Below are 27,448 nucleotides of genomic sequence, written 5' to 3' on the forward strand. Positions count from 1 at the left end.
TTGTGGGCCGCGGCCGGTGAGCCGCAGCTGCCATCTTGGCGAGCGGCGCGGCCGGGCCTGGTGTCGGCGGGGCGGGCGCCATGGGCCGCTCTCGGAGCCGCAGCTCGTCGCGCTCCAAGCACGCCAAGAGCTCCAAGCACAACAAGAAGCGCAGCCGCTCGCGCTCGCGCTCGCGCGACAAGGAGCGGCCGCGGAAGCGCTCCAAGTCGCGGGACGGCAAGCGCGGCCGGCGGCGGGAGTCGCGCTCGCGCTCGCGCTCCACCACGGCGGCGGCGGCGCGCAGGGAGCGCGAGCGCGAGCGGGAGCGCGCGTCGCCGCCCGACCGCATCGACATCTTCGGGCGCACGGTGAGCAAGCGCAGCAGCCTGGACGAGAAGCAGAAGCGCGAGGAGGAGGAGAAGAAGGCCGAGTTCGAGCGGCAGCGCAAGATGTGAGCCGAGCGGGCGGGCGAGCGGGCGGGCGGGCTGGCGGGGCGCCTGCGCGTGTGCCCGGGCGCGTGTGCACGTGTGCCTGAGGGAGTGTGCCCGAGTGCGCGTGCGCCCGAGCGCGCCTGTGTGCGCGCGCCCCGGTGTGCCCATGTGCGTGTCTCCCCCGTGCGTGTGCCCGAGTGCGCGTGCCCCATGCGCGCGCCCGAGTGTGCCCATGTGCGTGTGCCCGAGTGTATGTGCATGGGTAAGTGCATGAGTGTGTGTGCGCGCGCGCCTGAGTTCGTGTGCCCGAGTCCATGTGCCCAAGTACGCCTGTGCATGCGTGTACCTCCGTACGTGTGCAGGAATGCACATGTGCCCGTGTACTTGTGCCCGAATGTGTGTGTGTGCCTGAGTGCGTGTGCCCATGTGCATGCGTGTACCTCCGTACGTGTGCAGGAATGCACATGTGCCCGTGTACTTGTGCCCAAATGTGTGTGTGCGCGCCTGAGTGTGCGTGTGCCCATGTGCATGTGCACGAGTGTGCTTGAGTGCATGTGCATGAGTGTACCTCTGCGTGTGCCTGAATGTGTGTACATGTATACTTGTGCATGGGCGCTTGTATATGTGTGCATGCACATGTGTGTGGCCTGCTCTGACCTGCCCTGGCCCTGCATGACCCCTAGCTGCTCCCCCGCCCCCCACCATCCTCCCTGCACCGCCCTGACTTTTCCCTCCACAGCAAACTTGGGTGCAGCAGCCCATCCCCCCCACGCCCCCATCCCTGAGCTTGCTGCTGGATAATTGCACTCCACTGTGTGTTGAGACTTTTGCCTCTGTCCTCCGCCCCGGGACAGTGAGAGTCACCAGCAGGTCCCTAAATGAGAGGGAACACGGTGGGACATCTTCGTCCCACAGAAGAGCGCCCATCCAGCGCCTCTGGGTTCGGGGCAGGTGCCGGGAGCCTCAGAGGCAACCTGGGAGGCCCGGGTTGGCGCAGGTGTGAGTCACGCGCCCGTCCCCCCTGGAGATGCTGCTGAGGCGGCAGAGCTGCTGATGCTCAGCGCCTGCAAGTCCTGGCCGACACTGTCGGGGTTTGGACTCCCCGAATTGGCTTTGAGCTACACAGATCTTTCCAGTGGAGCTTGTTAGTGAAGCCGGGCTTGGAGCAAGGGACAGGAGTAAGGGACAGGCAGAGCCATTGGTACAGTTTCCCAGTTTCCCCTTTATTCCTAGGCATCAGTAATATCCATGGACACAAACAGGATTATTTCATGACAAACCTTGATTGTGTGGAACTCAGTTTTTTGAGGGGTGTGGATAGGTATCTTAGCTCTCAGATGTCATCAACACAACAAACATTTTTAAAATTACGGATGACATTTCTCATATGCTTTTCACGTGATTCGGATCGTTAGAGTAATTTGTTCACTAGAAAGCAAAAATTTGCTTGGGGCGGGACCGACAGGATGGCAGGTAGGGCATTAGCTTGTCACGCACCCACCTGGGTTGGTCCCTGGCACCCCATATGGTCCCATGTTCTCACCCCCATCAGAAGTGACCCCTGGGGTAGAGCCAGGATTCAGCCCTGAGAACAGTGGGTCTGTCCCCCATTTTTTTCCTTTATTTTTTATTTCATTTTATTTTTTTTAAGAAAGCTAAAACTTGCAGAACAAGTGAAATCTTGGCTTTTCGAGAAATAATAGAGTCACGTAGGCAGCCACACACCAGGATGAGAAAAATTAGGTGGTTCCAGGCTGATGAGACAATCAAGCTAGTCTCACGTAACAGGACAGACAGGCCTTGGGCACCTGTGTGCTGTATACACAGTCCATCAAGTACTGGATTGTGCCTCTGGAAATAGTGGCGGGGGTGGGGTGGGGGGCAGACACCTAGATTTTAGGCAGTGGAACAGGCAGAAGGGATCTGCTAATCCGTTTTGGTTAGATCATTTTCACTGTCACTCTGAACATTTGGTGAGTCCAGGCACTGAGAGTGCTACTAATAGAAGGGTACTTGATTTCTCTCCCCCAGATCTTGATTAGGCTGGAAGAGAAGATTTGGTACGTACTGCAGTGCATACTGAATTCATAAATGGCAGAACTGTGGAGGGGGAAAAAAAAGAAAATCATACTGAGGGGGTGACCACTCTCATTCTTCTGAGCCTCCTAGGTCAGATATAGAAGGGGCTGCATGGAGACCTTCCCTGGGGTGATGGGGAAAGAGGCTTGAGGAGAATGCTCTCGGGCCGCAGTGGTCAGAGCAGCCTGAATGTGACAGGGCCAGGGGGCCTGGGGGTCTCGGGAAAGGGCTTGTAGGCAGCTTGGACTCCATCCTAAAGACATGAGCTGTTGTAAGCAGGTGGAAGACTTGGAGCTCTTGAGTGTGGGAGACTCGAGTAGGGTGGAAGCTCACAGAGTTAGGGCACGCAGGGGCAGTGAGGAGGGGACAGACTGAAGCATCACTGGGACAAGTAAATGTGGAACTTGGGGAAAAAGAATTGCCCCTTGGCGCTTGTTTATGCTGTGGCTGTTGCAACACAGCTACCAGATGTTTAACCGCTGTGTCAGGCGCGGATCAGAAAGCCCTGAACCTGGTGAGGAGTGGGCAGGAGAAGGGGCATTGCACGGGGTTGGCCTTAGCCACTCTCCGGGGCTCAGCCTGCTGCCGTCCAGAGCCCCGAGAGAGTCTCCTGGGGGACCCCGGGGAGCAGTGAGTGCTGGGCAGGGCCCCAGGGGACTAGCACCTCCAGAGGCCAGGGAATACACCCCAGGGGTGCCTCCATTCCCGGGGTGGGGGGGGTGGGGGGGGGCGGCCAGCGTAGAACCTGTTGCAGCCCTCACCGGCTGGCGAGTTTGCGGTGAGACCCAAGCCAAGTGCTCCGCCACTTCCAAGTCTGAGGCCTTGGGCCAGTTGCCTCGGGCTGCTTTACCTGTGAACTGGAGTTCCCTCGGGCTTCCTGTGAAAATAGTACATTTATCTAGGCGATGCTTGGCAGTAAGGGGCTGCAGTGATTGTTTCTTCTGTTATTCACATTATTCACACAAATGCAGCCAGATTGCATTGGCAAGTTGAGTAAGTTGATGGGTCATCGTCTTGAGTGCGGAAGTTTTTTCTCCTGCTTGAGTGGCCAAGTCTCTTGGGTTAAGACGTGAAGACTTCCTCCTGGGCTAGTGTGTCTGCCGCCCCTCCCTCCTCTTCCCTTCTTGCCGGCCGAAGGGAGTGACCTGCAGCCGGTTGGGGAAGCGGTACTGGCAGAAGAACTTCCTGCAGCCTGCCATCGCTCCCCGGGCCTCTGCCTGGTGTTCAGCTGCTTGACAGACAGGAAGCTTTCTGAATTAGTCTCTACATTAAACTGGCATCCGTGTAAGTGATTCGCAGATGAATCCTTGAAGAGGTCGTCCTGAGCGTGAAAGAAATCAGCTTTCTCTGAGCATCTAGAGTGTGGTCCTGTGTGTTCTGGGGGGCTTGAGGCCTTGCGGTGTCCAGCGATGTGATGGGAGGTTTTGAATTCATCATCGTTCTTGTGGTGAGTCCAGCCCGTGGCCTGCCACGTGCCCACACAAGGCAGGTGTCCCCCGCGGAGCCCCGCCCTGACCTGGTGGGGTTCTTAGTGCTCGCCTTGGTGGTTCTGCTGTGCCGCCCTGCCCTATCGCCTCCCTGCTGGTCCTGGGGCCGTTCGAGGCTGTGGCAGAGACCAGGCTGGCTCGTTCCTGCTGGCTCCCCAGAGAGGATGACGCTGGCCATGGGCTCAGCTGTGGGTGGTGTGGGTGGCTGTGGAGACCCCATGTGTACTGACCTGGGGACTCCTTGGCTTGGTATAGTCTGAGCCCCCTGCTAAACAGGGCTTTCCTCGAACCCCACCGCCTGGCCGGTCCTTTGCTGCCCTTTTAGCGGTTGTCCTTGGAAGGTTGAAGTGGTTTGGGGGGGGGGGGGGCGCGTCATGGTGCTGGGGGAACTGTGTCGGTGGCGGGTGCCAGCTGGGCTCCTGGGTCCCCTTGAGTGCTCCCAGGTAGAGTAGGAAGCCAGGCCTTTGCTGCTTACATTGAAAAGGCGTTTGCATTTCAGCAACTGCAGAACCTTTGGATTCAGCTTTTGTCTGCACTGCTTTGGAGTTTGTGTCTATAAAGGAAAAGCCTGGGGGAAAGATGGAGAGAGGGGGGAGAGCGACAGAGACAGGGAGGGAGGGAGGAGAAAGAGGAAATGACCTGCATTGCCAGGGGTCTCATGTGCACCCCTAACCCTGTACTATTTCCCAGGTCCAAACTTTGTTTTGGGGCGACATCAGTGATGCTTGGAACTTACTCTCGGTGGTGCTGAGGGGGGGCCTGTGGGGGTCTTGGGTTGAGCCCAGCTGGTCCTGGTGCAAGGCCAGAGCTCTGTCCACTCTGCTGTCCCTCCTCTGGCCTAAAAGTTGACCCCAAAGTTTTCAAGGAGTGGATTGGCAGGGCCCTGGCATGGCAGCTTGGTAAGGTGTTAATGACTGAGGGTTCAGTCTTCTTTTTCCCTTGTGTGAAGGTTTTCAGGAATCTTAGGACAGTCTAATGGCTACTTGCCATTTCTCATCAGTTAATAACATTTATCAGCAATAAAGATGAACTCTATGCTTAGTGACTGAAGCCAGTGTATGTGGGGTGGGGTGGGGTTGTTCGAGTACTGCATGTCAGAGTGGATGTCTTCCCCCTGATGTTGAAGCGGATTGAGACTCCAGGGCCGCAGCACAGGTGGGGTGGGGAACTGGGTCTGGGCTATCCCTGCCCTGTCCTCCAGGGTCCCTCCCTATCCCCACCCTGCCTCCCTCTGGGCAGCTGCCTGTGCCCCTGTCCCCTGGGGCTGCCTGTCCCATGACCCTGGCAGTTGTGCCCCGGTGGGAGCAGCCCACACCCTGTGTCTGGCTTTCTCTGAGTGCTGACCCGGGCTTCCAGACTGCCCTCCTCACTGTCACCGGGTTGGTCTCCTTCGCCTGGTGGAACCTGCACACATCCCCAGCCGCGGTCACCAAGCTCTCCAGGTGACTCGGTACCTTTTACGCTGATGAGCTAACAGAAGAATGCCCCCCCCTTTTTTTTTTGCTTTTTGGGTCACACCCGGCGATGCCCAGGGGTTACTCCTGGCTCATGCACTCAGGAGTTGCTCCTGGCGGTGCTCCGGAGACCATGTGGGATGCTGGGAATCAAACCCGGGTTGGCCGCATGCAAGGCAAATGCCCTACCCATTGTGCTATCGCTCCAGCCCCTCGCCCCATTCCCCCCACTGTACTTTGTGTGGAAAGTTTTGACTCTTACATTATCCTTTTTAGTATTTGAATTGTACCGTTATTGAAAATTTTATAATCGAATCACCTATATGGCAAACCATTATTGATATTATAATTTGTTTTTCTCAAAGTTTTTAAAGTTTCCTTTTAGACTTAGTAAAATTCAGTAAAATGTCACTGTCCTCCCGTTGTTCATCGATTTGCACGAGCAGGCCCAGTAACATCTCCACTGGAGACTTCGTTGTTAGTGTGTTTGGCATATTGAATGGCCGACCCGAGTTCGATTCCTCCACTCCTCTCGGAGAGCCCGGCAAGCTACCGAGAGTATCTCGCCCGCACAGCAGAGCCGGGCAAGCTACCCGTGATGTATTCGATATGCCAAACACAGTAAAATGTATTATCTCCCAAATTCCTAAGGGCCAGCTGTAAAAGTGTGTGTTTTTAAAACCTTGGATTACAAACATGTTCTTGTTCCTGCAGGAGTGAAGGAAAGGCTGTGACCCTAATGTAGTTGCTGTTCATTCAGACTCGGTAGTTGTCAGTCTTGTTTGATTTCTTGTTTCCGCTTGTATGAAATAAAGAAGCACAATTTTGCATTTGAAATGTAGTTTATAACTGCAGTCACTTTTCTGTTTTTTTTTTTTTTGGGTCACACTCGGCGATGCTCAGAGGTTACTCCTGGCTCTGCATTCAGGAGTTACTCCTGGCGGTGCTCGGGGGACCATATGGGATGCTGGGAATCGAACCCGGGTCGACTGCGTGCCAGGCAAATGCCCTCCTCGCTGTGCTATTGCTCTGGCCCCCTGCAGTCTTTTTATTTTTTTAAATCTAGTGATTCTGTATTTTGAAATCTCAAGCGACTCACTCTTTAACGGAGTTGTTATACAGGGCTTCTTTTTTTTTTTAATTTTTATTGTATTTTTTTTTTTATTAGTGAGACATATGAGATACAGTTGTAGACTTACACATTTTTGTGCTCGGGTTTCAATTACACAATGGGTTTCTTAAATAACTTTTTGCACTTGCAACTTTTTGCCTGAGAAGTTCATGGCGATGCCAGGCGTATGGGTTGGTTGGTATTAGATTCCAGCATTAGCTGGTGTTACAGACTGGCAGCACATTTCCTTTCAATGTGGTGCGTTTCCCACCTTGAGTCCTGTGATTCAGTCGGGGCTGGCGCTGCAGTCTGAGAAGCAGGCAGACCCGGCAGCAGATCCCGGGAGGCAGTGAGGGGCTGGGGCAGGCGTCTCCCCATAAGGCACGCGCCCTGCGGAATTGGGTGGGAGTGGACGCGAGTGCTCAAGGTCCCGTAGAAACAGAAGGCTTTGATCGTTATCTTGTAACATGGACGTTAAACCAGAATCCATCAAAAGACGTCAAAAGATGGTTGTCTTTCATGCCTCTAGTACTGGCAGCAGATGGTAGCACTGCACTGTTGTAGGACTGTCCTCCTGTTCATCGATTTGCTCAAGTGGGCACCAGTAACGTCTCCATTGTGAGACTTGTTACTGTGTTTGGCATATTGAATATGCCACGGGTAGCTTGCCAGGCTCTTCCGTGCGGGGGGGATACTCTCGGTAGCTTGCCGGGCTCTCTGAGAGGGACGGAGGAATCGAACCTGGTCTGCCGCGTGCAAGGCAGATGCCCAGTCCGCTGTGCTACCACTCCAGCCCAGCAACAGAGAGTAGCGGGTTTAATTAAATTTTGTGATGAGACAGTTGAAGCATTAGTAAGTCGGCCTCTGGATTTGCTTCAGAGCCTTTGGGTTCGTTTATTCGTTTATTTTGTTTACTTGAAACAGTAGCTTCAGGTAATGCTGTTCATTAGAAATGAACTGTGAACATGCAGGTCATTTAAAGTTTTACTCATAACCATGTGAAAAAGTGGAGTTGATTTTAATGTTTTCTCACTGCCTCAAAATATTTTTGTCACCAAATAAATATACTTATGGCATGTTTGTCAAATACTTACCAACTCGGCTTTGGTGAAATAAATACTCAGTTATTTCATGTACTTGAAACAATAGCTTCAAATAATGCTGTTGAAATGAAATTAGAAATGAACTGTGAACATACAGGTCATTTAAAATTTTCCTCATAACCATGTAAAAAAGTGGAGTTGATTTTAATGTTTTTTTTTTCCCTGCCTCAAAATATTTTTGTCACCAAATATACTTATGGCGTGTTTGTCAAATACTTATCAACTCGGCCCTGACATTCGTCATCGTGGCCAAGTGGGACCAAAGGTCCAGGTCTCCAGAATGGTGCCGTGTTGTTAAAGGCCACTTACTTTCAGGCAGAGTTTCATCTCAGGAAATCAGTTGTTTCACAGTACCCTAAAAACTGAAACAGGCCTTGCTTTATTGAACTGTTTAAAGTAGAACTGATAATACTATTTTATCCACTTCGTAACCTCTTGAAGTCCACGTCGATGAAAGGAAAAAGATCCAGTGAAGGGGATAAGTTCAGAATCGGAAAAGGGCTTTACTTTCATCCCAAAACACCCTACTATTGCTTCAGCGTCTGAATATGACTTTTCGTTTATGAGAAGAATGCGTTGGTGAGCTGGTTTGAGTTTATTGCTTCACGATAGTTTCTCCTTCCTTCACGGGAGCTCAGCCTGTGGAGCAGAGTGGCAAGTAGCAGATCTGTAGATTTAAACAGCAGGTTCTTTCGTTACGTAAATAACAAAAGCAATTTACCTGTTTACTGCCGTGGTTCGATTAAAATTAATTAGTGCGCCTCTTATTCACGCTAGTCATCTTGTTCTCAGAAAGTAGTAGAGCCAAAAGAGTGTGTATTACAATCTCCGTCACTTAACGTGGCGTCCCTGTCATCTCGTTGGCTGTAACGTGAAAGGAACCATTAAGCCCGTTGAGCTGCATCATCCTCAGGCTTCCTGTTTTGTTGCCCTCCTGAGTTCATTTCGGTGAGGTTTCCTCCACCGTGTTAAGCCCTTTTTCCGTTTCCCTCTTCCAGTCGGCAGCAGGAAATAGAAGAAAAGCTCATCGAGGAAGAAACCGCGCGCAGAGTGGAAGAGTTGGTGGCCAAGAGGGTGGAGGAAGAGCTGGAGAAGAGGAAGGATGAGATCGAGCGCGAAGTCCTGCGGAGGGTGGAGGAGGCCAAGCGCATCATGGAGAAGCAGTTGCTCGAAGAGCTCGAGCGACAGAGACAGGCTGAGCTTGCCGCCCAGAAGGCCAGAGAGGTAACGCTCGGTCGTTGGGAAAGTAGAGACAGTCCATGGCAAAACTTTCAGTGTTGGGTGTGCCTCCTGTCAGCTCGGAGAGAGATGGAATACAGACTCATTCCTTTCTCGTCTAAACTTAACATTGCTGCGAAAGTGCATTTTTTAGCCGATTCAGAAGTGCTGATGACTTAAAAGTTAACTTCCGTAAACCTTGCTCAAGGAGACCTTTTGATTTACCGGAACTGGCTTACATATTTGAGAAGTGTTTGAAACTTTTGCCATGGCTGCAGGATTTACATTCTTCTGGGGGCGGGAGGAGGGAGCCAGGGAGCGTCCAGGGAAGGGTGCCAGGTGGGCACCCGCGGTTACGGTCTCTGCTCTTCTGCCTCGCACGCGCACCTAGGCGGCGCTGGGCGCTCGGCCCTGGGCCTTCAGGCAGATTACGAAGCGCAGGGCTACCGTTGGCAGACAGCGCCTGCTTGGGAGAAATAGGTGTTCTTGCTTGTCCTTTCTCCTCCTTTTCGCCCCCTCCCCCGACCCCCTCAATCCTGCTTCGACACACTGGACTAATTGTAGCCTTCTGACCACGAGGCCCTCCATTTCCCTAATGTGTTTCAAGGAATCTTTTTAGGAAGAAAAGGTCCAGACTCATCCACTTTTTTAGTGCCTACTAACAACTCCTTTTTTCCTCTAGAGAGTTTTGAAGGAACAGGTTGTCCTTGTCTGGAGTCGAGCTAAACCCATGATTTGTTTTATCAGCAGCTGGAGCAGAAGTGGAAAATGTCTTTCTGTGAGACAGTAATTTGCTACTGAAGCTCTATGGCTTGTTTGCACTGATTACTCCAGGACCCCAAACCCGCTTGAGAGTCGCTGAGACACTCAGGACACCTGGCGGGACGGAGTGTCCCTCACCATAGTCTGCATAATGAATATGAATTTCATTGGCACGTGGCATGGGAAATCCTCTCGTTTTCTTTTCTTCGATGTCAACATTTGGCTCAACCTACCTTGACTTCCTGTCATTTTTAATTTTGGCATCGCTGTAGGCATGTTGGCTTCTTATTAAACCTCATCGCTTTCCGGAAAGCTTCATGTCTCAAATGTGTTTCTCTTGTGCTGTCTTTGGATATACATGTATGTATGTCGTGTATATCACGGACCGTACGACCGGACGTATGAAATTCTAGTCATGTCGATGCTTTCGATGATGAAAGAGATTTTCGGAGTAATAGTGCTGTCCTGTAGCGAGTTATGAATCATAGGAAGATTTTTTTCTCTTCGTTTGCTTTTTTGTTTCATATTAACAGTTTCATTTTTTTCACACGGACACAACCCTTTGACAGTCTTTCCAAATATTGAGGTCATTTGAATTTGTATGCTGTGATCTGAACACTGCCCAAACCATCAAGCAGTCTTCATGTAGTTCGCATTCTAAAGTCTCATTAAGCTCTCCACGAAAAAAAAAATAAATAAATAAACGGCAGAACGTTATTTCCTGACCACGCACCCCCTGGATTCCTGAGTTTCAGTTCAGACGGTAGATGCCAAGATGAGCTGCCTTTAGCCATTGTCAACCTCCGAGTGTTCAGTCCATTGGCCCCATGGAAGACGCCCTTAGTTCCATGAAGTATGGATTACCATTTGTATTTTTCACTAACAGTAAATGTATTTTTCTTATTAATTGTTTGCCTTAGGAATGATGAATTACATTTTTTGTTCCTTCCTACCATAAACATCTGCATTCCCCAGCTCAGCCTCCCTGTATGTTGTTCCTTTATAAATGGCTGAGCTGCTGATGCAGGTATTGCCAAGCTAACAGTACAAATCATTTTAAAGAGGAAGCTGGCGCGTTTGGCAGCCGAGGAGCACTCTCTGCAGGACACTGGACAAGACAGTAAATATTCAACTTTTAATGCTGATTAAAGGAGTATAGGTAAAGAATCCGTAGGTATACATGATTGGTGAGACAAATATTCACTTTATTTATATTTTATATATTATTTTTTTTAATTTGGTAAATACTATTCCAGTTTTGTAGTTGTCCTTGTTGATTTGTGTGATATTAAAGTACTAGTAATAATTGCCAGGAAACTATGACTAGGGAGGGTGTAGTCGGTTGCTGTGTGGACTGGGCGGGCTGAGTTAAATTTAGCGCTAGAAGCGAATGTTAGTGGCTGCACAGTTGTCATTTGTCAGACAGGAGGTAGCTGTACAGCTGCCCTGTAAGTCAGATCAAAGCAGTTCAGAGGAAGATTAGTAGATATTGACCAGCGAGGAGAAACATTTTGTTTTTCTAACATTGTCACCTGTCCTCCCCTTTAGGAGGAAGAACGGGCAAAGCGTGAGGAGCTGGAGCGAATACTGGAAGAGAATAACCGAAAAATCGCAGAAGCACAGGCCAAACTGGTACGTCTGCCGTACGCGCGTGGCGGTTTTGTGTTTCCTTGTTTTATCTGCCCATGCCCGTGTGTGTGTGTGTGTGTGTGTGTGTGTGTGTGTGTGTGTGTGTGTGAGAAATACTTCAGGACTATGTACTCAGCCTTCTTTTTTCCATTCTTGGAACTGTGTTAAGGGATTAGCATCCACAAAAGTGGGAATAGTTTCCTTGATTTTAACCTCCTGTTTTCTGGAGGGATTGGATACCTTTAGGAGTTGATCCAGGAATTCTGTTTGGAATTCATAGTCGTTGGAAATAGATTTTTCTGGAGGGAATTGTAGTATCAACAGTCTATTTTTTTTTCTTGTTTCTATCTGAACATCATTCACACCTAACCCTTAAGAAAAAAAGCAAATAATACAAACTTGGAGGTATTTAAAGCAACTTAAAATAATGTTCGCTTTCTGTTTGCTGCCTTGTTACCAGTTTCTATGCAGAGTATAGAGGTAGTGCATGTTTGGCGATACACTAGGTTAATACTTTACCTAACTCACTTGGAATCTAAAGTGGAATTCAGAGAATTAAATGCTTGTAAAAAAGCGTAAAAGGCAGCAGCAATTTTAATAGAGAAGCCACTATAGGAGTATACTGTAGGTTTTTTTTCCTTCCAGTTCTGAAGTTCTTGTCTGTTTTTTTTTCCTTTAAGTTCATAGGACCATTAAGAATGGAATAAATTTTAGTATCTTAAATTTTTTGCATTAAAAAGTATTTTGAACTAATAAGTATGAGGAAGAAAGTAGACTAGATGAACCTAATAAAAAATTGACTTCATAGAGAACCATATTCTTCTGTGAAGGGGAAAAATAAATGTCCCCCCATGCATACAGGAATACTCTTTAATGCGGGTATAAGGCTCTGGGGCCAGTTAACTGCAGGGAGGGCTCTTGCCTTGCTGGTAGCTGGCACCCGACCTTGATTCTGTCTCGGGCACCCCTGAGGGTCCCCAGAGCTCGCCTGCATGGTCCCTGAGTGCAGAGTAAGAAATTCACTTTGTTGACCAGGGGGTAAAGTCAATGTGTAAGTTTTTGTTAGGTGCCTTAGGATAACCTGTGAGTGTTTATGGGTGTGTGTGTGTGTGTGTGTGTGTGTGTGTGTGTGTGTCTGTTTGTTTAAGGGGCGGGTGCTGCCTTGAGGCTAATGAGATCCCATTCATGTGCCCTCCAGTTAAGTGAGGGTGGACGTGGGAAAACAAGGCCCTGGTTGGTTCTAAGGGGCCGTGTTTAAAGGGCATTGTAGGGGGCAGGGGCGGCCGGGGGACTGAGCAGGGGGTTCCCTGAGCCCATCAGCAGTGACCCCTAGTGCAGAGCACAGAGCAGGAAGTGTTTAGGAGACAGAGACAGCGTGCTACAATGGGAGCTGGAGGCAAACCTGAGACCTGCCCTGGGCATGTGGCCCTGCCCGGCCCAGAGCCGAGCTGCTGCCCAGGTGCCTTGAGGGGCACCCCTAGGCTGCTGCCAAGGTTAGGGGGCAGCGCATGGGACGAGGCTGATGGTCTTTAGAAGATTCAGCCCCTGGCACTCCCTGGTGTGGGTGTCATGTTTTTGTAGATTTCCAGGTCAGGAGATGCTCCCAGTGCAGGTAGGAAGAACCAGGGTGACCCCAGGCCGTGTTAGGGCTTTGGAGATGGGGTGTTTGAGATCCGCACTCCTGGGGTATGAGGCATGGTTGCCCAAGGGGCGAGGGCTGAGGCAGGTGCCCATGCCCGTGAGATGGGAGTCGCGGGGTGCTGGGCTTCCCTTAGCCTGTGCCTCAGATCGGCAGCCTTGCTCGGACCCTCCTCCTGCTTCCGTCTGGGGGCTGCGTGTGGGCCCTGTGGGCCCCCAAAGGCTCTCTGTCCTTGCTGGAGGGTGGCAGTCCACATGTTGGCCCTGTGGCAGTCTACCTCATGGCTCAGAGCCAGTGGGGTGTTATCTTGGACCTTTATGGCTGCAGAATGTAAGGAGAATATTGAAAAAATGAGGTGGAATTGTTAGGAGTTTTTACAGCACACAGTATTCTTTGGTTTCTGCACATACCGTGTGGATTGACTAGTTTGCCGCGTGTCACTGGTCCGTGAGCCACACCTGGAGCGAGACTTGCAACCTTACCGCTTGGCCTCAGCTTATTGCTCCTTACTGACAGAGGTGTAGATACAAAGACATTTCAGGGGAAGAAGCTTATGTTTGAGAAAGTTTAGTAAGATAGGGCCAGAACCATAGCACAGCAGGGAGGGCATTTGCCTTGCATGCGGCCAACCCAGGTTCAATCCCCAGCATCCCATATGGTCCTCCAAGCACCGCCAGGAGTAATTCCTGAGTGCAGAGCCAGGAGTAACCCCTGAGCACTGCTGGGTGTGAGCCGAAAAGGAAAAAAAAAAGAATTTAAATAGAGCTCATTTACTTGCAGGGTTCATTCAAGTTGAAAGAATGTGTTGGTATGGAGGAAATTATTTTTTATTTGGTTCTGCTGTTGGCCATACATGTAGGGAAGGAAATACTCTTATTTGGACAGAAGGAGACAGAATACATAAAATACTCAGTATATATTGGAGATTTTTGTTTGTTCTTTCATCAATCATGAACAGTATTTCATCTATGGATTTTTAAAAATTATTTTGGAATTTATTCAAAGTCCCGTTAAAATAATAATCTAAGACATGAATGGTGGAGTGTGAGCAGGCTTTTCTGGGTATGTCAGTAGTAGTGAATTATTCTGTTGACTTCTTATAAAATGCTGGAGGGGTGGCTGGCTCATCCTTAAATATAAAGCCAGAATGGGATACATTCTTGCTGCTAGAAAGTGGCGTGAGGTGTGAGAGGAGGAAGCACCGAGTGTCTGTTCGTACATTGAGACACTTCTGTGTAAAAACTAATCTGGAGATAACATAAGACTTCAGTTCTTTAAAATAGTGTATGAGCTTTGAAGTCAGGGCAATTCTGAAGGAATTGGCCAATATAGAAATATTTGCTAAGTTTTGAATGCTACAAAATCACACATTTAATTGGTCTGGGATGGTCTGTGAACCTTTTGGGTAGAGGTGCTGCCATATTGGGCCTCGGGAGAGTTAAAAATTGAGTTTGGGATGAGCACAGGGAGGGGATGTGGAGGGAAAGCAGGGACAAAGATCCTGTGGTCGGCAGAATTGAGACAAGTATTTGTGATGTCTCAGGATTCTGGGGGCAGTCTTAGAGTCACAGTACTAACCCCCAGCTGGGTGGGGGAAGGAGTTTGGTAAGGGGAGGAGGCACTTTGAAAACAGATCAGGAAGAAGAAGCACTTGGAGAGGTTTCTGAAACATTGTAACGCTGAGCCAGCAGCAGCACATTCTCTCCTGCGGTGGGTTCTCTTTTGGGGGGTGGGAGGGACACCAGCCAAGGCGCTTGTCTCCCAGGGTGCTTTCTGTACACCCTAAACGAACCCCTGTTACCCATTCTACCCGGGAAGGGAAGGGAAGGCTAGTGGGTACAGGCTCTGGAGACCCTCGGCAGCTGGGAAGAAGTCGAGCCCTTGCGAATAGTCTCTCCACGTCTTTTGAGGTGCCGGGAATCGCCGTGTTGTGAGGCCCGTAGGGCACTGGGAACTATTTGGGGGCAGCGTGCAGAGGGTTGGGGCCCCTGCTGGGTGAGCCTGGAGTGCAGGTCCCCAGTTTCTGCCTGTGACCTTGACATTCACATGGAAATGATATGCCAGAGTCCAGTTAACCCACAATTGGTCTCGAAGTGGGTCCTTGCGACATGGGTTCAGGTGCTGTCCCCCTGAGGATTGCCGTCCTGGCCTCTCCGAGAATCACTGCGGGCTTTTCTACCCTCAGCCCTGGGTCCGTTTCGCCCCTTTCGGGGACGGGCTGTGTTGTGTGTTGGGGCTCCTTGGCTGTGTCTGCCCGCCCCAGGGGAGCTGGGAGTGTCACCCACACTGGGTCGCGGTGCTCGGGCTAATGGGAGTGGCCAGCAGTTGTCCTTCCTGACACACAGAGGGCTGTTTGTCAGTGCAGTGTCATCCTTGGTTCGAAATAACACTTCCGTTTTTAAGTCTTTGGAAACCCCTTCCATGCTTCTGCAGCGTACATGCACTTTTCTTACTTGAGAAGAGACCGCAGATAAAATGTTTTTCTAGAAGGTTGTGTCGGTAGGAGAAACCTCTCATAGTGAAAGGAGACTTAACTTGTAACGCCCAAACCAGAAATCAGACTGAACTTCTAGTGAGATGGTGAACATTATGTGAAGACGAATTAATTTTAATCCGGGGGCTGGGGGGACCTTATTTAAAACTTTAAAATATATGCAGATTATAAGTTCTGGATCTGGAGAGGGGTTTTTCCCCGCTCTCCTCTTCTACTGAATTCCCCCTTTGCCAAATAGGAAGGTGTGCTGTGTTCATTGTACTGATAACACGACCTCAGAGTTGGAGATGGAAAAAAGTCAGGGTATGCATGGAATGTGTGCAGAGTAGGACACATCTCACTTGGCAGCTACATGTAGCTCTGCAAAGAGCAGTAAGGAATTTTTTTAATACTAATTTTTCATTGTATTGAATCGCCGTGAGATACAACATTCCAAAGCTGTTCATGATTGGTTTCAGTCATATAATGTTCCAACACCCATCCCTCCACCAGTGTGTTTTCCCAGCACCAGTGCCCCAGGTTCCTGCCACCCCCCACTCCAGCCTGCCTCTGTGGCAGACACCTACCCCCCCCTCCCCCATTTTAATCATTATGGTCTGCAATACATGTACTGGGAGATTATCACGTATATCCCATTACCTACTTTAAGCACTCAGTTCTTGGCCAGAGTGATCGTTTCCAACAGATGTTGTCATAACGGACTCTCCTCTATCTTTACTACCCTCTATTCCTCACATACTGGTGGTAGTTTCCAACCATTGACCAGTCCTCCTGGCCTTTTTTCCCTTTCCCTGGCCTTGGATATTAATTTCATACTATTTACACACATACACACACACACAAATGAACGGACTGGAGCGATAGCACAGTAGTGGATAGGGCGTTTGCCTTGCATGCGGTCAACCCGGTTGACCCCGGTTTGATTCCTCCGCCCCTCTTGGAGAGTTGGACAAGCTACCGAAAATACCCCACCCACACGGCAGAGCCTGGCAAGGTTCCTGTGACGTATTCGATATGCCAAAAACAGTAACAAGTCTCACAATAGAGATGTTACTGGTGCCCACTCGAGTGAATCAATGAACAATGGGAGAACAGTGACAGTGACACAGTTAGTGTTCAGTCATTCTATACCTGTCCCTCTCCTTCTGACTCTTTTCACTCAGCATAATATTCTCCAAAGTCCATCCCTTTATAGGCAAATTTCATGACCTCATCTTTCCTGACGCTGTGTAGTATTCCATTGTGTAGATGTGCCAGAGTTTCTCTGTCCAGTCATCGGTTCTCGGGCACTTGGGTTGTTTGCAGATTCTGGTTATGGCGAACAGTACTACAATGAACACAGGAGTCCACATGGTCTTTCTGCTTGCGTGTTTGGACCCCAGGGTATATTCCCAGGGGTGGTATTGCTGAGTCACATGGAAGCTCAGTTTCTAGTTTTTTTGAGCAATGTCCTTATTGTTTTCCAAGAAGGCTGGGCCCGCCGATGTTCCCAGCAGCAGTGAGTGAGGGTCCCTTGCTCCCCGCATCCATGCCGGCACTGGTTGCTCTTGTTCATTTGGGTGTGTGCCAGTCTCTGTGGTGTGAGGTGATGCTTCGTTGTTTGGAAGGTTTTAATAAACGAGTCTTGGAACGTAAAATGCTCCAACCTCACTCCTCAAAAACCTCTAACGGGTTGCGCGTTGCACCCTAGTCCTCGGAGGAGGCAGTGGAGGTCACCTGTGGGGAGCACATAGGAGAGCGGTGACGGCAGAGCCCAGGGGTGTGAGGGCAGTGGCATCCGGGCAGGGGCGGCCCGCCCCGGGGTCCAGACAGAGCTGCTGCCGGCTTGGCTGCACACTGCCCCTCTAGTGTGCTGTGCGCGGCCTGGCCGAGTAGATGGCCGTGGTTCTGGAGTCGGCCTGCAGGTCCCGGCGAGGGGCCTAGGGAGAGCTGCAACGGGAAGTGGCTGGAATGCTGCAGAAAGGGGCAGGATGGTCCCAGGGTGCGGGCGCTCGCTCTGCACATGGCTGGTCTGGTTCCATGCCCACCTGCCCCCTGCTGTGCGGTGGATGCTGGCCTGGCCAGGGAGGGGCCGAGTGCTTGAGCTGGCACCCATGGGAGCCTGGGCTGGGTGCTGGCTCCCACACGTCCCTGAGTGCAGAGCCAGGGGTAGTCCCTGAGCATCACCCGTGTGGCCCCCAAATAAAACTACAACAAAAAGAGAGTGCTTTCTGATTTTTTTCCCCCTCCCTGTAAAAATGGGCAAGTGCCACAGTAAGGGGGGAAATTGACAAGGAACTAGCATTTGGTGTCTTTAGAAAACTTCAGCCTATCTCGATTTCAGAAAATGGAGTGACTCACTGTTGGTCTTGGTCCAGAAGGAAGATGTCGGGGAGGGGGAGTCTGGATCCCTCCTGCTTGAGCCGAAGGGGTCATCATGCACACGGCCCACAGGGTCTCGACCATTGAGGTTATCCAAGAAGGATTGGGGAAGGGAGGGGCCTTTGTCGAATGACCTGCTAGACTCATGCAAGCTGTGTGAGATTCTTTTTCTTTCTTTTTCTTTTTTGGGTTACACCCGGCAATGCTTAGGGGTTACTCCTGGCTCTGCACTCAGGAATTACTCCTAACAGTGCTCGGGGAACTGTATGGGATGCTGGGAATTGAACCTGGGTTGGCCGCATGCAAGGCAAATGCCTTCCCTGCTGTGCTGTCGCTCCAGCCCAAGCTGTGATATTCTTTTTTTTTTTCCTCTTTGGGTCACACCCGGCGATTCTCAGGGGTTACTCCTGGCTGTGCACTCAGGAATTAACCCTGGAGGTGCTCTGGTGACCATATGGGATGCTGGGAATCAATCAAACCCAGGTCGGCTGCGTGCAAGGCAAATGCCCTCCCTGCTGTGCTATCGCTCCAGCCCAAGCTGTGATATTCTTGAGACAGTTTTCTCGGCGGAGATGGTACCAGGAGGGTGTGAGGGGCCAGGAACAGGGATGCCAGGGCCCACTCGGGAGAGACGGTGCAGGTCAGATGGGTGGGAAGCAGCCGCATGCCTAAAAGCCAGAAAGAGAGAGAAGGCGAGGGAAGGATGGGTTTCCCCTGGGAGCTGCAGGAACAGCTTGGCTGGGGCCTAGGGGTGCTGAGTGGGCTCTTCGTCCCAGAGAGAGTCTGGGTAGCCGTGGTCGGTCCCAGTGGCCTGCCGGCCACAGAGATTTAATGGGCGGGTGGGAATGCTGCATCTTTGCCAGGGCGGACCCTGGAGACTGCGACCATTTTAGAGGAATAGCGACACGCTTCTGTTGTAACATGGGAAACATAGGGCATGGACCACATACGAATGCCAGTTCATCATTTTAAGTGAAAGTGAAATGGTGATGCAGCTAGGTGGGAATTCTCACCCGGTGAGAGGCTCGCAAGCTAGCTGACTTGGACAGACTGGCAGGCTACCGAATGTAACCTGCCCACACGGCAGAGTCTGGCAAACTCCCCATGGCGTACCCAATATGCCAAATACCAGTAACAATGATGGGTCTCATTCTCCTAACTCTGAAAGAGCCTTGAATATGGCACTTTTAAAAAAAATATCAGGGCTAGGATGAAGGAGACATTACTGGGGCCTGCTCAAGGCAATCGACGAATAACCGGATGGTCGTGATCGTGAGAGGCTCGCAAGCTAGCTGACTTACGGTTGGTTACATGAATGTATTCTAGGCAGCACAGATATTGCCAGCCATTAATGTATGGATTTTTGTACGGTGACTGGAAGGACAGAAATAAAGCTAGGGGCTTTTATTTATACCATATTTATTATCTAGTATTAGAGAGGAGAGGCTCCTCCCGTGCATGCATCCCACCCGGCTCGGATCCCTGGCTTCCCAGGTGGTCCCCTGAGCGTACAGCTGGGGGTGTGGCCTTAAGCACCAGCGGTGCGACTCCCAAAGAGGAAGAAACAGGAAAGCCACTGATAGCCAGTCGGAGATTGGTTTAAACCGGCCAGCTGGCAGGCAGTGGACGCTGTCGGGAGGAAAGATAAAGGGGGTTAGTGATGCAGGAGGTTAGGAGGGAGGAGGAGGAGGAGAAGGATGACGGACAGGAAAGAAACGCTGTAGGACCCAGAGCCCTCCCGGAGTAGCTGCGTGGACGGCTTGGTTGGTCACCAGGGAACTTCCCCTGGAGATAATGAAGGGCCCAGGACAGAAGCAACGACCGCAGGGAAAAGAGAGTTTAGGATGCGTGAGATTAAAGGAACCACAGCCACATGGATGCAGTTTGTTTGTTTGCTGTCTAGTATATTTTATTTATTTTTGTTTATATATTTTTAACTGCATCATTGTGAAGTACACAGTTGCCAGGTTGTTCATGGTCGGGTTTCAGTCATCAAATGTGCTAACCCCTGATCCTTCACAGTGCCTGTTCCCACCTGCAGCTACCCCCAGGTGCCCTCCCCACCTACCTCTGGCACACTCCTTCTGTCTCCCTCCCCCGCCCTCCAGGCATTGTGGTTTACAGTAAGGTACTGACAGATTATCCTGTATATCCCTTTACCTCCTCTTGGCACTCAGTTCTTGCCAGAGTGATCATTTCTAACTGTCATTGTCACAGTGGTCCCTACTCTGTCCTAACTGCAACCCCCCCCATTCTTATGGCAGGCCCCCAGCCGTGGACCAGTCCTCCCGGCCCCCGTTTTCCCCATCCTTGGATATTATTAGTCTCGCACTGTGAATTTCTGTGTCCCACAGTGAGAGCAGTCATTCTGTGTCTTCCCCTCCTCCTGACTCGAATGCAGTATCTGAGGGATGCTGCAGAGTACAGGTGATGCAGTCAGTCTCCTGCCAGTGTCTCTCCAGGGCTCTTCAGAGCTGTGGTGCTGTTTGTGTTTTACATCTATATGAAACTCAGCATCAGTCAGTTTCTTCTCAAAGCAGTTCAACCCTTTAGTTATAGAACCCCAGGAGATCCTGTGTTATGTTAATTTCAAGATAATATTTAAGGTTATACAGATAACAGGAGTGGGATTAAAATAAATTGAGAAGGGGGAAGGAGTGGGTGTGGTAGCCTGAGCTCTCCTAGGATAGTACCCATTGATAATACCCCTTAATATGTCTAATGCCAAGGAAGCAACAGAGTTTTAACCAGTTGCCATGGGGCTCGGGGGAGGAATTGCTTTTTACATTTAGCTTTGTGCAGGAATATTACCTGAAAAATTTATTAATGGTCAGAACTAATTATACCAAATTCCCTTCTAGTATACTTGTGGGAGGTAGAGGAATCAGAGATTGCAGATGGCTGTGACTTAGAGTGCAAACGCGCAGAAATCCACGTTTCTGAGAAGTGCCAGGGTTCCTAGGTGAATGGAAGTGGGGACGGCGTGGTGAAGCCCCTCTCGGCAGCCCCTTAACGGGCTCTCCGGGGTTTTGCAGGTCCGTGGAAGGCCCTTCCCACCCCCATCTTTACATTTTTGGATTTGAGGATTTTGCGTTTTGTAAAATTTGGCCTGTTTCAAGTGGAAAGAAAATTTGATGATCTATTTGCTAAAGACATTTGTTAGGACCATCTATCTAAAATCATATCTAGTATTAAAAAAAAAACAGAGTCCTGTAAAGAGCCGGACCTCGGTTGGAGGGGTTGGGCCGGGGTGGGGCCAGTGGATGCTGGAAGGGAGAGCGGGGAACTGGGTTTCCCACGAGGAAGGGCAGAAGGGCAGAAGGGCCCCTGTTCTCTCGGGGTGTGGCGCCTCCCTTTTCCCCAGGGGCAGTAGTAACAGGGAGCAGGATGGGTGGGGGTTGGGTGTTCTGGCGGAGGGTCAGGTGGGTCAGCAGATGCAGCATCTGAACACTGGCCACGGGGAGCAAGGCTGTGCTTGGCTCCCCCACCCCAGGAGATAGAAACGCTTCTGCCTAGAAACAGGGCAGCTCCACACTTCTAAGAACCTCCCCATGCCTTAGGGGTGTCTCTGCTGCCGTGGGGGCGACACCGTTGGCTTCCGCAGCCCTAGAGAGAGGTCAGGACTTGAGCCCCTCACACAAATACACACCTCCAACTGTAGCACTGTAGCCCTGTCCTCCCGTTGTTCATTGATTTGCTGGAGCGGGCACCAGTCGTGTTTCCATTGTGAGACTTCTTGTTACTGTTTTTGGCATATCGAATACTCCACTGGGAGCTTGCCAGGCTCTGCTGTGCGGGCCGGATACTCTTGGTAGTTGCTGTCACTCCAGCCCTAATAATTACTACCTCCAACTGTAGGCCTGAAGAAACACGGGCTTTTTTAAATTTTTATTTATTTTTTGCTTTTTGGGTCACACCTGGCAATGCACAGGGGTACCTCCTGGCTCTGCACTCAGGAATTACTCCTGGCGGTGCTCTGGGGACCATATGGGATGCTGGGAATCGAACCTGGGTTGGCCACATGCAAGGCAAATGCCCTTCTCGCTGTGCTATCGCTCCGGCCCCAACACAAGGCTTTCTTGATGGTTTAGCAAACTGAAAGGTGAGTTACTGCAGGGGAACTGGGGGGCTAGGACAGGCCACTAGGCAGGCATGCCACAAAGGAATGCAGTTCAGTCCCTAGCACCAGAGCTCCAAGCTTGGGGCAGTCCCTGGAGACCGACAGTGATGGCCCAGCGGCTCCCATTTTCTTATAAAAAAAATAAAATGAATGTTTTTGAAGAAGTTTTTATTTGAAAGACCTTTTTTGGGTACATCTACACAATGGGATACTATGCAGCTGTTAGGAAAGAGGAAGTCATGAAATTTTGCTTCTAAATGGATGGACATGGAGAATATCATGCTAAGTGAAATGAGTCAGAAAGAGAGGGACAGACGTAGAAGGACTGCACTCATTTGTGGAATACAAAATAACATGAGACCGAAGTCCTGGCCCTTGTGTCTACTGCTAGTAGACACAAAGGCCAGGAATATTGCCCCATAGTTGGAAGCCTGCCTCATGAGCTGGGGGAGAAGGCAGCTGGGATAGAAAAGGGATCACTAAGACAGCGATGGTTGGAAGGATCTCTCGAGAGGGGAGGTGTGTGCTGAGAGTAGATAAGGGACCAAACGTGATGGCGTCTCAGTATCTGCATTGCGAACCTTCATGCCCAAAAGTAGAGAGAGAGTATGGGGGAAAATTGTCTGCCATGGTGGCAGGGGGAGGGTTGGGAGGGGGATCCCGGGGACATTGGTGGTGGAAGATGTGCACTGATGGAGGGGTAGGTGTTCGATCATTGCGTGACTCGAACATGAAAGCTTCATAACTGTAGCTCATGGTGATTCAGTTAAAAAAAAAAAAGACATTTAAGCATGGTGATCAAGAGGGTTCAAAACTTAGGAATGATCAAGTTCCCCCTTAGACTTTTCCTACCTCACCCAATTTTGTTCCCATCCAAAAAATTATTTTCAATCATGTGTTTCCTTTTTCCAAAGTTTACTACGCATGTTCAGGTAGATGCTTTTTTTTTTTTTCTAAATTCTCCTTTTTCAAACAGAAGTAGCTGATGACATACTGTTTGGTCCTTTACTTTCCTCACTTAATCTATGACGTGGAGAGGAAGCGTTCTTAACCCCTGGCCAGGGACACAGGCCTCTGGGGCAGGCGGGCTGGTCTCAGGTGGGCGCGGCCCTGGGGTTTGAATTAGGTTTGTGCTTTGAGGCTCAGTGATGCGGAGACCCCAGGCCGGGTCCCGGGCGCCTGCATGGGACCCCGGGGGTGGGGGGGTGTTGAAGCCAGGCCTGCCCGTCAGGCCCCGGAACTGGGAACCGGGTCCGTCACTCTGGAATCTCTCCATTTGGGGACGTGTCTAAGCAGTGGTATGTGATCGGGTTGCCCTTGGCTTATTGAGTAATGTAATTTGGGTGGGTTCTTTTACAGATTATATTGGGATAAATTTCCTGGTTTGATTTTTGCTTGCATGCGAGTGGAGGGTGGATTCCAGAAAATTGGGCCTGGAGCCATAGCACAGGAAGTAGGGCGTTTGCCTCGCATGCGGCCGACCCGGGTTCAATTCCCAGCATCCCATATGATCCCCCGAGCACCTCCAGGAACAGTTCTGAGTGCATGAGGCAGGAGTAGTCCCTGTGCATCGCTGGGTGTGACTCCAAAAGAAAAAAACCCAGAAAATTCAGTTGGTGGGTGGGAGTATCCCCACGGTGTGACTTGAGAGAGGGCCGCACTCCTTTCTGTGCTGTTGGCGTGGTGGGGAGGGGAGCCGCGCTCTGCTCTGCTTCAGAGAGCGTCTTGTTGCATGACTGATCTTAGGGGCTGAGGGGTGATGTTGTTGGTAAGATCCACCACCCCTTCCCCAACCTTCTGAGCTGCTTTCCGGGGGCGTTGTGTCTGCGGGGAACAGACTGGCCGCTCACAGTCGCTGAGCCTGTCTTCCCCTTGATTCATTTGTACGCACCAAGGTACTGCCCTGACTCCTGGTGACTGACTGATGACAGCGCAGGAGGGTTGTCGGCGTGCGAACTGCCTACGTATGCTGGGGGACTTAGTTCTGTGCTGATCAGCTGCAACGGTTCAGGGGAGGAGACTGGAGCTCTGGGACGGATTTTCCAGTTGGGTTTCAGTGGGAGGGAGGGCCTGCACGGGAGAGGAGAGACGGTCACTCGGGATGGAGCAGCTGCGTCCGCCTCAGGGAGTCACCTCCCTTGCAGGGTCAGACCTGGGAAGGTCACACTGAGGCCAGGCGAGTTGCCACCGTGCTGTGTTGGGGCGTCCAGGGCGGGGACCAGAAGCAGGGCCGGGAGCCATTGCAGCAGTGGCGTGGGGCTAAAGCATGAAGCAGCTCCACCGGCTGTCAGGAGGACGAGAGTCGGCCTGGGGAGAGGTGCGGGGGAGAGACAGAAGCCCCTTGGGGCAGCCTTGCTGGGGACTCGGGCTCTGGGAGATGTGAGCTCTGGGGCACCCCAGCCGGGCTCCCGCCGCCGTAGGAAATGGAGCATTGTCGAGGCCTGAGAGGAGACGGTTCCCTTCCGCCCCGGCCCCTGTCGACCCATTCCAGCACTGAGGGGCTTCTCTGGCCTGGCAGAGGACAGGGCCATGAAGCTGGCAGAAGCCAAGTGTTTCGGGGATGAGAGGGGGAATTTAATTTGGGGGCTTCCTCCTGGCTCTGGGACGCTGTGGTGTGCTGGGGCTTGAAGCCTGGTCGCCTGCATGAAAGGCAAGCACCCTGCCCACTGTGCTATGGCTCCAACCGTCTGACGGAAACTTCTTCAAGATGCAAGTGGACATGGGGCTGGAGTGATAGCACAGCGGGTAAGGCGCTTGCCTTGCATGCAGCCGACCCAGGTTCGATTTCCAGCATCCCATATGGTCCCTTGAGCACCGCCAGGGGTAGTTCCTGAGTGTAGAGCCAGGAGTAACCCCTGTGCATCCCTGAGTGTGACCCCTCCCCCCAAAAAAGAAAAAAAAAAAGATGCAAGTGGACATAATCATTGTATTAACTTTCTTTTTAAAAATTTTTAAAAGTTTTTTTTAATGAATCACTGTGAGATACAGTTACAGGATTACAAACTTTCATGCTTACATTTCAGTCATGCAGTGTTCGAGTACCCATCCCTGTACCAGGGCCCGTTCTCCACCAACAATGTTCCCAGTATCCCTCCCGCCACCCCCACTTCATAACCCCCCAGTTGTATTAACTTTTTGACCATCTTGAACAGAGGCTGTCAGAATGTGACCTCGTGCCCACCCTGAAAATGTCCCTTTGAGCCCCAAAATGGCTCCTGAGTGAAGAGCCGCCTGGGGGGGGGGTGGGCTTCATTCCGGAAGGCAGTCTCTACCATGGCCCCCGGCAGTGTTCCAGTTGGCAGAGCAGTGCCAGGTTCCGCAGGTGGACAGGGGTCATGCTGTTCGGACACTGCAGTGTTAGGGGCCACAGATGGGCGGGGGCCATGCTGGCCAGGTGTGCGGTGCCAGGGACCCCTGGTGCCACTTGGGCAGTGCTGGGCAGACGGGGTGTTGCCACTCCCCGTATCAGCTCCCCCGCCCTAGACCAGGACCTATACTTGTCCCTTGGGGACCCCTGCAGCAGGGCTGCTGGAACTACCCGGGTCCATGATGCAGGTGATTGTGAGTTCATCTTTGGCTGATGTGCTTTCCAGTGGCCTTTCTCAGTGGCCAGCATTTCCATCTCCGCACTCAGTGCCGTGGCTGTCTCGGAAGGTGTCCCGGTGGGTGTGTGGAAGTGACCCTTCTTGGGGGGCCCTGGGGCTGGGGAGGTGCAGGGCAGATGCTGTAATAGGGTCACTGTGGTGAGGAGGGCTCCCGGCGACAGATGACAGGGGCGGCTTAAGGCAGATTTTCTCAGAGTGGGCCCCCCGCTCGGGCAGCACGAGGGCCAGCCCGGGGCAGGGCCGGACACAGGGCCACTGGGGGGCTTGGCGGCCTGGATGGGCTGGAGGTCCCGCGGGGTTCATGGGTGGGGGGCTTTATACTCAGCCAGGCTCATAAGCCTGCTTGGTTCTTCTCCCCTGAGACCAGGGTTCTTTCGTGTTCCTTCCTTGGGTATCGATAGTCAGTCCCTGGCCTGGGGGAGCTTTTCTTCGAAAGTTTCTGTTTTCTTCAGTTGTGAATTGGTGGTGATAGTTGGTGGGTAATGCACCTCAGTACATCTGCCGTGGTGGGCAGGACATGGCAAGGCTGTTCCAGAGGTCTAGGGCTGAAAGGGCAGCGCCGGGGGCTCGGGCAGGATTGGGGGGCATTTCTGTGCAGGTACCTGGGTTGCAGCCAGCCAGGCTCGGGGCTGACTCCTGACTCTGTGCTCAGGGATCACTCCCGCCACACTTAGGGTTGAATCCGACTCAGCCATACCATCTTTCCAGCCCCTGGTTTTTTTTTTGTTTGTTTGTTTGTTTGTTTGTTTTTAAACGGGCCAAGGCAGGCAGTAGTGCACTTGCCTTGGACCACCCATCTAGATTCCTTCCATCCTGAGCCCTGTCAAGGATCTGTGAGCACAGAGCCGGGAGCACAGCCTGCACACAGCCAGCTGTTGCCCCAACCCCCAGCCTGTAAACTTAGAAGAGCAAACTGTCCAAACTGGACTTTCCTGCCTTTTCGGTTGTTTCAAATTACCTCCGTGTGGCCGCAGGGAAGCTTTTTGAAAGATAATTCTGAACCATCACCTGGTTTCCAGGATCGTTCTTAAACGGAGGAGTGAAGGTGCAGAGGTCTTAACTTCTACTTTTCATCTTTCAGGCTGAAGAACAGTTGAGAATTGTTGAAGAACAAAGAAAGATTCATGAGGAAAGGATGAAACTAGAACAAGAGCGACAGCGTCAGCAAAAGGAAGAACAAAAAATGATCCTGGGCAAGGGGAAGTCCAGGCCCAAACTGTCCTTCTCGCTCAAAACCCAGGACTGAGCCTCAGACTCGGAACTTTCACAAAGAGAAATGGAAAAACTTTGGATGGTAGCTTCATGTTGAAGTGGTTTTTTTCCTTTTGTTTGTTTGTTTTTGTTTTTTTTTAATTTGGAAAAATCTGGAAAGTTAGCTTGTTCTAATAGGGGCTATGCTCTGCAATCCACTCCCGCCCCCGCCCCGCCCCCCCCTTAACTCGGACTAGTCAAACCCTTATCAGATCACTGCTGTCCGCTTCCGAGGGATGGAGTTCTCGACTCTGCGTGTCCCTGACTGCCGCCAGGTGGTCTCCCGGGGAGCAGGTCACTGTGTGAGCCATGGATGGTCTGATAAGGTTTTCACTGCCCCGTTGACTTCAGAGTCGTACCCTGTTCGCCACATCACGATGCTGGTTTTGCTGACTTTTTGTTTTTTTATATATTTTATAAAAAAAGAAAAAGTTGGTTGTTGTGTTGCTGGGCCCGAGTGGGGTGTTGTTAGGCCGTGTCCTCTGATACTGTTGCTCTTGATGTCCCCGGTGATACAGGTAAGGAAAATGTGGGTCAGACCGGATGCAAATAGGAACAGTTCAGTATTGTCTCTGTTCAGTTTGTTTTTATTTCATTGACAAAAATCAAACCAGCATTCCCCACTGTGTAAATAAATGATTTTGCTGAATAAAGTAAAGTCTTAAATTCATATGTTGAAGCAATTTTTTTTTTGGTAAGTTCTGTTAGACATAAAGAGGGTGGTT

General features: G+C 51.1%; 1 protein-coding gene across 1 annotated transcript; it reads left to right on the forward strand.

Moving 5' to 3' along the window:
- On the forward strand, positions 1 to 27,393 carry ARGLU1 (arginine and glutamate rich 1). Its single transcript, XM_056109764.1, has 4 exons — positions 1 to 430; positions 8,643 to 8,868; positions 11,173 to 11,256; positions 26,554 to 27,393. Exons 1-4 carry the CDS (start codon positions 81 to 83, stop codon positions 26,716 to 26,718), a joined length of 825 nt encoding a protein of 274 aa, XP_055965739.1. The 5' UTR covers positions 1 to 80; the 3' UTR covers positions 26,719 to 27,393.
- Positions 27,394 to 27,448: the final 55 nt, after the last annotated feature.

The sequence above is a fragment of the Sorex fumeus genome, unplaced genomic scaffold, assembly GCF_029834395.1.
Source record: "Sorex fumeus unplaced genomic scaffold, SorFum_2.1 ptg000008l, whole genome shotgun sequence".
Taxonomy (NCBI): domain Eukaryota; kingdom Metazoa; phylum Chordata; class Mammalia; order Eulipotyphla; family Soricidae; genus Sorex; species Sorex fumeus.